The 12,050-nt window shown below is 40.4% G+C and overlaps 1 protein-coding gene across 2 annotated transcripts in view; it reads right to left on the bottom strand.

Moving 5' to 3' along the window:
• Positions 1 to 4,958, bottom strand: part of PAPLN (papilin, proteoglycan like sulfated glycoprotein) — a 74,647-nt gene extending 69,689 nt beyond the window's left edge. For both annotated transcript variants that reach the window (XM_089521829.1, XM_089521828.1), the window contains exons 1-2: positions 4,928 to 4,958; positions 2,233 to 2,295 (exon numbers count right to left, since the gene is read on the bottom strand). In XM_089521829.1, the coding sequence (XP_089377955.1) occupies positions 2,233 to 2,289 (57 nt within the window). In that variant the 5' untranslated portion in view covers positions 2,290 to 2,295; positions 4,928 to 4,958. The remainder of the gene's footprint in view (positions 1 to 2,232; positions 2,296 to 4,927) is intronic.
• Between the last annotated feature and the right edge of the window lie 7,092 nt (positions 4,959 to 12,050).

The raw sequence follows: 12,050 nt of genomic DNA, 5'->3' as shown, positions 1-12,050 counted from the left end.
ACCATTTAATACATGCCATTAAATACAACAAAGCCCGGCTAGCATGCCTATAGTCTAAAAAGCACACACAAAGACAAGCCCTGTCTCAGACTTGTAAGGCATTTGCCTGATGGGTGGGAAGCTGCCAGGAAAGCCAGTGGAAAGACCACTATTCTTTTAACAGTGACATATAAACATCACTAATATAATGTGATGTTAGCAAAGAGACATACATGCCTAAACAGGCTGCAGCATTAGACACACCCAGTTTTATTTCTAGTTATATGTTACTGATACCTTTCTTTATAATTTCCAAATCAGGTTGCTCCTGAGTTAAAAACAGTGATGTCATCAATTGAAAATGGTCCCAACCAGCCTTGATGGATAACACACTCACCTTAGGGCTTTTACATTCATTGTACAAAATTTTCATGCATCCTGAACATCCACATACATTTCCTAGGTATGATAATTGTATACTTGTGCATACTGCCAGCATGATGAAGAGGTTTGAGCATTAGACTACGACTCTGGAGACCTGGGTTCTAATCTCTGCTCAGCCATGAAAACCCGCTGGGTGACCTTGGGCAAGTCATACTCGGAGGAAGTCACAGGCAAACCTCTGTGAACAAATCTTGCCAGGAAAACCCCACAGTAGGTTCCCCTTAAAAGAGGCATCAGTCAGAAATGACTTGAAGGCACTAAGCAACAAAATGTACAAAACCAGTATTCAAAATCAAGAAGGTTATCGCATGGGGGCAAAACCGTCCCCCGATGTGTTCTAACGAGCACGAGCGCTGGCGTGCACAGAGCGTGATGGGAACCCGATGGGGCCCAGAACGCTAGTTTACTGCATGGTGGAATGCCACCGCTGCCGCCAGGCGTTCCCATCGGGTTCCCGATGTGTTCCAGGAGGCGCCATTTCTGGGAACGCTTTTGAAACTGTTCCCAGAAATGGCACCTCCTGGAATACATCGGGAACCCGATGGGAACGCCCGGCGGCAGCGGCGGCGTTCCACCGTGCGGTAAACTAGCGTTCTGGGCCCCATCGGGTTCCCATCACGCTCCGTGCGCGCTCGTGCTCGTTAGAACACATCGGGGGACGGTTTTGCCCCCATGCGATAACCTTCCAAGAATATTACAGTCTAAATTTAAAGAGAAAATGAAGTGGAAGGGCATCAAGGCTGAGACCAAATATGGACAGACACATGAGGTGCAAAACTATTAGAGTAAGGAGCAAGGTATGTTACTTTTCTTGCATTTCATCCAAGAAATTCAAAAGCAGAGTCCATTCTTGAAGCTATCACAACATTTCTATGCAGATTCCTTAATTCTTTGGTGGGGTCTCTTCCTCTTACTGGGCCCATCAAATTCAACTTTCTTTGAAGTTAGTGGTGGGCCAACGATGAGCCACATGCTGGCAAATTGTGCAAAATGCATTAATTCTCACTACTTGGTTCCACAACAATTATGACGGAGGAAACAGGTTTAAAATATGAGAAAAGCTGATGGATCTGATAAAGGGCTATCTAGCCTATCTTCCTGTTTACCCACGGGGACAAACAGGTACCCCTGGAAAGCCCACATACATAACCCTACCACAACTGGTATTCTGCAGAGCCTGGAAAAGTTACTTTTTAAAATCATACCTCCTAGAAAACCCCAGCCAGTGTGGCCTCTGCCTAGGGAAACATGATAGAGATCACTATATGGATTTATAAAAATATTACTCAATTTTAAAAGATACAAAATAATCTACATCCAAATAAATATATCAATAGAATATAAATCACACCGGTCAAGAGAGCCAATTAGACTAAAGTTCTTGAAAGAAGGGAAAAAACAATTGATGGCTTCAATTATAAATCAGTCCTTACATCTGTTGTAAAGCCATTTATCTGTTTTAAAGCCAGAAACATTTTGATATCCATTCTTCATCACAGGCTTGGACTTCTAGGAGCTGGACTTTTCAAAAGTAAATCTTCCAGGCTCTGGTATTCAGAACACGCTGCCAATCATTTTGTCACGTAGTTATAGCTATCCTGGCTGTTAGCCATTACTAGATCCTTCACCCATTAAGATGATGCAAATTTTGCCTCTGCAAGTAAAAATGTACAATTTACATTCAGGTGCTGCACTCCTTAGCTATATTTTACCAAAGCACATCTTTCATAAGTCACTTGGCCTGATACCTATACTCCTTCTGACTCAAGTTCTGAAACCAGCAGCTCCAAATAATGCTTCAGTACTTACTGCTGGCGTGAATGAAGGCATCACTGCTAGCATCAGTAGGAAGAATAGAAATGCCATTGCGTTCTGTGAGGAAGGAAAGACAGATATTTAGCTTACACTTTGTAAACTGATTAGGGAGTGCTTAAGTGCATTGATAAGCGGTATAGAAATGTACTTGCTATTGCTATTTACTGCTGAAGACCAAGGTAGCTAAAAGGATGACATTTAAAGCCCCAAACAGGTTATGACCTTAATACCTGAAACCATCTCTTTATATACTCCTCCCACAGACTGTGCTCTGCTGGAGGGCAGGTTGTAGTTGGGGTTTTTTAAATGAGCAGTTGAACCCAAAATGGGAAGTTGGAGAAAACTATGCAATGGTGGGGGAAATGGTGGTGAAACTCAAAACATTCAGCTTATTATGTGTTTATTAAGCACTTAAATGATAGGAAAATCCCATTCTTTCAAAAAGTGCTGGAGAAGTCTGGATCGGGTACGGGATGCCTCCGGACTGGGCATGGAAGCGTGTGATAAAATCCGTTTTTAAAGTGTTTCAGCGCGCACCTAGGTCAGGAGGAAAAGCAGTGCGATAATCTCTTTTGTCACTACCATTGTTCCTTCGCTTGCCTTCCTCTTATGGATCGTAAAAGGCCTCTTTTTCTCCTCTCTGCTCCTTTTATTACTCATTTGCTTGGAAAGGTCAGGTGACAGCAAGCAGGGGGCAATAGGTAGGCCACAAAGATTCAGTGGGTCCACTGCCACAGCCTAGGCCTTGGTAGGTGCCAACTATACCTGCTATGAGGTTGACTCCAGTTTTAACCCACCTTTGAATGCAATACTGTATTTTCAAGGCAACTTACAACATACATTTTAGACAGTTAAGATGAACAATTAAACAATATTTGCCCACAAGCTGCAAATTCCTCAAAAGCTAGTTCAAGGTCTTTGAGGTAACCAGGAAAACCTGGCAAATAAAATCACTTCGCCTGTCACACCTGAAGGGCGAGGAGATGCAGATTTCCTCCATAGCTAGGGACCTTTAACTTTTAAAAAGCCTGTTACCTTTGTGAGTGCAGTGAAGAAAGTGGAAATGGAATACCAGTTTCAAATGGCCAGTTTCAGCCTCAAAAAATTAATTAAAATGCAGTAAAATGCCAAGGAGATTAGGCAAATCCTATAGGCACCTAACATTAAAGAAATCTGTTAGCAGTAATGACCATCCACCTGCCAATCTGCCTACCCTCCGCCTCAATGTGCTGCTATGCGGAGGCATGAAAATAGAACAGTCACACATCCAATAATGTGCACCTTTGTGGATACTCCACTAGAGTCACAAAGCCATTTTCTGTGAAGCTTAAGAAGTCCTCCCCCCCCCACACACACAAAATGCCCAAACACTAACAAATCTCACATGGTGGGTTCACATTCTACTTGCATAGAATGAAAATGTATTTCATTGTCTAGACTGACCCAAAGTGTCACCATCAAAAAGCCCTCCTCTTTTTAAAAATTATTATTGAAAAACAAGCTGATAATCACAAATAACTATAAAATAGAAACACAAAATAATCACACCACAAATAATAAAAGGTTATCACTACAAGCAACAGTAAGATTGTACCATTCTACTTGGGACAGGAACTAAGCTTTATGGATGTTGTAGCAAAAGCAGCAACTTTATAAACAAGACCTGGAAGAGACGCCAAGGGCATTCAGTCCAATCCCCTTCCATGCAGGAATACACATCCAAAACACTCCTAACAGATGGCCATCCAGCCTCTGTTTAAAAACCGCCAAAAGAAGGAGACTCCACCACGCTCTGAGGCAGACTATTCCACTCTCAAACAGCTCTTATAATCAGAAAGTTCTTCCTAATGTTTAGGTGGAATCTCTTTTCCTGTAGTTGGAATTCATTGGTTTGTGTGCTAGTCTCTGGAGCAGCACAAAACAAGCTGTGTTAATTGAGTTCAAACTACTTTTGCATTTTGAACTCAGACTACAAGGAAGGGCAAAATTCTGCCACTTTACCTCCTCTCTGCCTTGCTTTGTTATTTGTGTTCAAACTACTTTTGCACTTTGAACTCAGTTTGCAGCAGCTGAAGAAAAGGGTAAGTGGCAAAAAGAGAAAGAAACTGGGACATTTTAAAAGCAGCTGAAAAAATGGGAGGGCAGAGGGTTAATCGTGACTGTCCCTGCCAAACTGGAGATACAAATACTGAAAAGCTTACAGTAGAATCTACAAGAAAAATGGGGAGATACATCTTCAAGTGGTCTGTAGATGGTCTTTATTTTTTTATTTTGAAAAAAGCCGAAAGCATTTTGGCTGTATAAGCATTTCAATGGCCCTCTTCAGGGGCTATATAAAAACAAAAACAGTTGTCCCTCCATTTGGGCGGACTTTAAATCCGCGCCCCTCACTTACTTGCAAAGGGCAAACAGAGGGACTTAAAATGGGGTGCACGCCCATGAGTACCCACAGGGACATGCCACCATTCAAGCCAATATAGCTTGAATATCAGTGGATTTCTGTTTTTGCTGAGGGTCTGTAATGGATCCCCTGTGAAAATGAAGGGGGTAAATGTATAGATAGAATTAAAATTAAAAAAGACAACACATAATAATATTTATATAAAACTTAATATTATATATATATATATATATAGAGAGAGAGAGAGAGAGAGAGAGAGAGAGAAGAGAGATTCAAATCTATACATACCAATATATGCAACTAGCAGCAGAAATTTCTCTAAATTACAGTCCTCCTGCCATATCTGTGGATTCTGCATTCACAAATTCAACCATCCACAGCTTGAAAATGTTCAACAAAAAAATAACCAAAAAAGAAAAATGTGATGTTGCGATTTTTCTACACCATTGTATATAATGAGACTTGACCATTCACAGATTTTGGTATCCTGGGGGGGGGGGGGGGTCCTAGAACCAAACCCCAGAGGATTTAACATGTACACCACTATGATCTTGAATAAGGAATAGCGGTATATAAGAATAAATAATAATAATAATAATAATAATAATAATAATAATAATATGAAAGTCCCACTGTACTTGTTTCTAAATTCGCATTGACACGTACATGTTAACATGTGCAAATATTGTCAAATCTCCATTCTCTCTTGGGTGAATAACCCAAGGTAACAAACAACTATATTGTCTGGGAAAACCATGAAATTCCTAGAACAGGTTCATATTTGTTGCATATGAGAATAACAAACCAGGGGTGATAACTTCTCAATCAACAAGATACATTTTTAAAAGTCCTAGCTCATCTTTAACAAAAAGAAGACTCAATATCACTTCTGGGATACTTTTGAATACACAATCTATTTGTGCACATATAACAGTTTCATTAGGAACACTACTTAAATAATAAGTGTTAATTCCAGGGCCTCAGTAAACAGAGAAGTCAAGTATTATTTAAAACATAATGTTGAGGCTATTGCTTCTGGGAGAAGGCAGCCACCAAATCAAAGATTAAAATGAATTCAAACCTGGGTCTTGTTGGTGCAGCATTTGTCTTTTGGATACTATTAGAGTGGCTTCAAATCAGGAGATTTTCACAGCTGCTACAAAATGTCCTTCGTTATTTAGTTGTAAGCCATCTCTTACATCTGGGTGGGCATGTATGAATGGCAGGGGGAATAAAAGATAATATCATTTTTCCTCTCACACACTGCTGATTACATTATATAACATTTTATAATCTGCAAAAAGCATCCATATAGACTATGGCAACAGATTAGTGCAAAATACAGCTTGCTGCCATTTATTTTCACTTGTTTTAGAAACTGATCTCCCCATGCCCATAAGGCAAGAGCTTCTTACATTGTAAGATCCTGAGGAACAGAGACTTTTTTTTTTTTTGCTTTTAGAAAGAAGGAAGTATTTAAACTGATGATTTTGAATAAATAATAGTAATACATTGTGACTGGGATCCAAAGAACTATGCAGAGATTTTAAGACACACAGCGGATACACTGCCGTCTCTTGTATGCACAGGGATATGTTTTTGTTGTTACTGTTGTATGCCTTCAAGTTCTTTCCAACTTATGGTGACCCTAAGGCAAACTTCTCACTGGGTTTTCTTGGCAAAATTTGTTCAAAGAGTATGACTTGCTCAAGGTCATCCAGTGGCTTTCTATGGTTGAGCAGGGATTCAGTCACACGTCTCCAGAGTCATTGTGCAACACTCAAACCACCACACCATGCTGTATACACACATTTATTTCTGAAAAGCTGCTCATGGAGGTTACATGATCCTTCAGAAAAGTGCTTCTCAGTTACCTGATGTGGGGGAATGGCTATTATCCCCCTCCCCCCATATGCCAGAGACCAACTTTATATTTGTGCCCATTTACTACAACTGTTTCTTTCTTTCCTGGAAACTCACCAGGAATTAGCAGCCAATGGCTCAGATCCAAGAATAACCACTTTGAGCATTACTGCTTCAGAATGCAATTCCATAAAGCACAAAGGATAGCAGCTTGAAGGAAAAACTCACGAATCTCACTTTTAGGCAGGTTGCCTGGATTCCAACCAACCTCCTTCTTTCCTTTTAAAAACTTCTTCCATATCAACATCAGGCCTAGCACACGGGACAAATGTCTCATCTAGCCAACTTATGGTACCTTATTTTCAACCATTTTGGGCATTCAGAGATAATAAGGAGATCCCTACCAAGGTCTGCATGCATGCTTTCCCATGCAGAACTTGGAAAACTTACCTTTTTAGAACATAATGCCCTTAACCTCCTCGTTCCATCCACCAAGACCAATGAAATGGGATTGACCTCAGTAGTGACAGCGACCCATTTTATGTTGTTAGGTGTCTCACAGTTAAACATAAGCCCATAAAGAATTACAGACTATCCATCTCTGTGCTGGGAATGATAATCCTAAATAAAGTTAAGCTCTCAGACTTTAAACCTGCAAGCATAGACATTGTCCTCCAGCTGCTAATAGTTTTGGGACTGTGTTTTTGTGTAATCTTCCTTGGCAGTGCATTGCGATATGAAAGGAAATATGTGGAGGACTGACTGCTGTGCATCAGAACAAAACATAAGAGTGTTATGGGAAATAAAAAATGTTTGTTTTGTGAGGAATCATCACTGTATTAGTAAGTCTAAGAGCCATTTCTCATAGGAATGGAGAAAGAAATATAGCATCAAATAATTTGTGCAAGGATACTCCTAATTGCATGGAGAATAGTCTCTGCTGTATGAATTAGCAGACATATGTGTTCATGGGTGTGTTCACATAAAATAATTAGGGCTAAGTTAAAGAAGAACTGGGAAAAGTTACTTTTGGGATTTATCTCTGGATCCAAAAATAGACTTCGAGTGAATGCTTCTCTTTATTAAAATGCATTTGCACACACAAGCACACACATCTTCAATGCTTTTGAAACAGTTCCCAGAAATGGTGCCCTCTGGAACCCAATGGGAACGCGAGGGGAACGCTTGGTGGCGGTGGCGGCGTTCCCTGTGCAGTAAAGTCGCGTACTGGGCCCCATCGGGTTCCCATCACGCTGAGCACGTGCACGCGCTCGTGCTCGTTGTAACGCATTGGGGAACGTTTTATCCCCGGTGCGATAAACTTCATTATGGAACTGAACTAGCATACTGGAGGAGGGGGTTACTATTTTCATTAACATTTCCCAGTGTTCATTCTTTGCTTTGCTTTTTGTTGATCTCACTCACTTTTTTTACAAAGTATGTTATATTTCTATTATTTTATACAATGGACAAAATGAATTTCATTTGCTTTACAGACATGTAACAATGGAAATATGAACGTTCAATCACTGGATACAGTTGTGCATTCGCGAATAAAGAATTTATGGTTGTTGTTTTTAATTAATCCTCTTCTTTGAGCAGATAATGTTCAAGGTAATTTATTTCTTAATATTTAACTATTTGATATATTTAATAATTTATTGTCATTCTGCCCATTATGTTTCCCCAAGGCAGTACAATTAAATAGAAAAAAATACTGAAATAAAAGTTAACAAGCTAAAACTCGGATGAAGGAATATTTGTTCTCCATCAGTAATGCAAAGTGTGAAAAGAATCTTTAGGAAATGATAATTCAAGGCTCCAAATTCACCCTGAACCAGGACTCCTTAACGAAGCCAACTTTGTTCCCCTTTCTGCTTTCCAGAAGAGATGGACAAAGCCCTAGACAAATGACACCTCACACCATGAAACACTTGACAGAAGAGAGGGCTTTGAAGACAGGAAGGGGATTCAAGGTGGAAAAAGGAACTTTGCAGACAGAGACTGTCCCAAACCAAACAGACAAACCTATCAAACCAAATTTAGTATTTAAAGAATAATTTCTCTTTGTTGCTGTGTTCCTTCAAGTTGTTTCTGACATATGGTGACCCCATGGTGAACCATCTTAGCAAGATTTGTTCAGTGGAGATTTGCCATTGCCTTCCTCTGAGGCTGAGAGAATGTGACTTGCACAAGGTCACCCAGTGGGTTTCATGGCTGAGCAGGGAATCAAAGTCAAGTCTCCAGAGTCGCAGTCCAACATTCAAACCACTATGCCACACTGGTTATCCCTGCACTAAAATAAGCAATAACAAAACAGAACACAGCAATAGCTAAAAATAAGAAATAATAGCACTCTTCTGTTACTTGTGAGAACAGAATAATTTTCATGTGGTGTCTAAAAAAATAAGTACCACATTCCCCCCCCCCCCACACACACAAAGGGGGTTAGGCTGACCCAGACACCCACCTCAAATGTGAATGTGGGGTACTCAGATAGTCTTTAATGTTGCTTAAAAGCATGATCTCTAGGCAACATAAATTTCTAGTCTGAATTTGTTGTTGTTGTTGTTAGCTGCCCTCAAGTCACTTCCGACTCATGACAACCCTGTGGATGAGACATCTCAAAAAATTCCTATCTTCCTCTGCCTTGCCCAGATCCTTCAAGCCCTTGCCCATAACCCCTGATTGAGTCTAAACATCAGTTTGTGGTCTTCCCCTCTTTCTTTTACTCTCTATCTTTCCTAGCATTATTGTTGTTTTTTTTCTAGTGATCCATACCTTCTCATTATGTGGCCAAAGTATGATAGTCTCAACTTGATCATCTTAGCTTGCAAGGAGAGCTCTGGTCTGATCAGTTCAAGAACCTATTTGTTTGCCTTCTTGGCTGTCCATAGTATCTTAAGTACTCTTCTCCTGCACCACATTTCAAATGAGTTGATTTTCTTTCTGTCTGCTTCATTCACTGTCCAGTTCTCACATCCGTACGTGGTTATTGGGAACACAATGGCCTGAACGATTCTGACTTTAGTGCTCAGTTGTATGTCTTTGTTCTTCAGTAGCTTTTCCAGTTCTTTCATAGCTGCCCTTCCCATTCCCAGTCTTCTTCTTATTTCTTTACTGCAGTCTCCATTCTGGTTAATGTTTGATCCTAGATATGGGAATTCTTTAACTATTTCAATTTCCTCATGGTCTAGATTGAATTTATGTATTTCTTCTGTGGTCATTATTTTTGTTTCCTTTATGTTCAGCATCAGACCTGCCTTTGCACTTTCATCTTTGACCTTCCTTATTAACTGTTCCAATTCCTGAATGTCTTCTGCTAATACTATGGTGTCGTCTGCACATCTTAGGTTGATAATGTTTCTTCCTCCTATCTTAACTCCTCCTTTTTCTGGTTCTAATTCTGCTTTTCTTATGACGTTTTCAGCATATAAGTTAAACAAGTAGGGTAATAGGATGCAGCCTTGCCTGACCCCTTTGCCTATTGGGAACCATTGCTTCCCCCCGAATTCTATTCTGACGGTGGCCTCCCATTCTTGGTACAGATTCCTCATCAGTTAAAGCGGTGTCAGTGCAATGTAGCCTACATGTTTTGCAGATCCAACATGGTGTAGAGGTCTAAGCACTGGACTATGACTCTGGAGACCAGAGTTTGAAACTGACTGGGTGACAAGTCACACTTTCTCAGCCTCAGAAAATGCAACCCTCTCGAACCAATCTTGCCAAGAAAACCCCATTATAGTTTTGCCTTAGAACTGATATAAGTCAGAAACACTCTGAAAGCAAACAACAATAACAAAAACAACAACATTCTTTACATGGGATTACACAAGAGTGTTAAGGCACAAAGAGATGCCGCCTGAACATCAACTAGGGACAGACACAGGGAGCAAACAAGTCCTGTGTTACCGCAGTTCCACTGGCTGCCAGGCTATTTTTGGACACGGTTCAAAGCATTGGTTAATACTTATAAAGCCCTATATGGCTCAGGTCCAGGCTATCTGCCCGATTGTATTTCAACATATAAGTCTGCCTGGGTCCTGAAATCCAAGGAAGGAGCCGTTTTCTCAATCTTGCCACCTTCACAGGCATAAATGTTGGGGACATGAAATAGGGCCATCTCAGTGCCTCGCCTCTGGCTCTGGAAAGCCATTCCTAGAGAGATTAGAATGGCACTCCCCTTACAGTCCTTCTGCTAACTGGCAAATACTTAATTTTTTTTTTAATCCAACAGGCTTTTGAGAACTGAAGGTTTTATACTGTACCTTTATTGCTGTTTGAATTATACTGTCTTTCAAGCTGCCTTTTAAAAGAGCATTTTGGTATATGTTTTAAATGCTTTTTAAATGTTATTGGTAGTTTAATTCCATGTTAAAGTTGATCTTTTGTAAGTTTTAATTACATTGCATTTTAAAAGGACTGTATTTTGGTTTTAGTGTGGTTTTAGTGTTTATAATTTTATATTGTTTTTAGCTGATGTTTTTAATTGTTTTATTGTAATATGTTTGCTAGAATTTTTATTTGTGAGCCACCTTGGGTCCCTTTCTGGGAGAAAGGCAGCATAGAAATCAAATAAATAAAAACAAACAAAACAAACAAATAAATAAATAAAATAAAAAAGCTGCAAAAGGCAAAGTATAAATGAAGAAGAAGAAGCAGCAGCAGCAGCAGCAGCAGCAGCAGCAGCAGCAGCAGCAGCAGCAGCAGCAGCAGCAACAGTCCTTTAGTCCATTTGGAGGGTTATAGGGAGTGAATAGCCTGTGCCACAACTTGTGAACCTCCCTGTTGTACAAACTGTGGCAACAGCAGTGAAGAAAATGGGAGGGAGAAATCCCAGAGGTGGACAGAGCCTTTCCTAAGCCTTGACAGCAGCATAAGCCCTGGGAAAACTCCAAGCACATCTTGTGTAGTAAGGCAAGATGAGATACAGGACATAGTAGAAATTGTGACAGCTTCTACAGCAGCTTGGTGTATTTTGTTGCTTTCTCAGCCAATGAAAAATGCTCTGTTTCTCCCCCCACTACAGATTCTGGATTGTCATATTAGCTGAGCTTTACCCAGATCTAGATCCAGTTTATCCACACCACTTTCATATGCATTTCCATCATCAGCTGACACACACAGAGGAGATTATCACATGGGGGACTGGATGTCCTTGTCCCAGCCCTGCCCTGTCCTTTCCGTGTGCTCACGCAGAGATTTTCACATGATGTTATCATTATCCTGTCCTTACCTTATTATTATTGCGTGATCACAATAAGATTTTTAGAAGACGTCGCACTTATCCAGTTCTTCTCCCATCACTGAAGTGGCATGACCCTGTCAGTTTGTATTAATGGAAACTTGCATTAATACAATGAGGGTGTCACTGACTGGAGAAGAATGGGATAAGCGTGGAAGCAATAAGGACAGGGTAAGGACGGGCGCGATCCCTTCTGCCCTGTGTAATAATCTCTACAGTTTCAGACTGCTTCCCACATGTTGTCTGCCCCATTCCTGTGACATCACAAAGATCCAAACCATAACTTCAAAAGGGACCTACCTC

This window comes from Sceloporus occidentalis, unplaced genomic scaffold (genome assembly GCF_023333645.1).
Source record: "Sceloporus occidentalis isolate IW3139 unplaced genomic scaffold, rSceOcc1.0.p SCAF_4, whole genome shotgun sequence".
Classification (NCBI taxonomy): Eukaryota; Metazoa; Chordata; class Lepidosauria; order Squamata; family Phrynosomatidae; genus Sceloporus; species Sceloporus occidentalis.
This window is presented reverse-complemented; position numbering and strand designations above follow the sequence as displayed.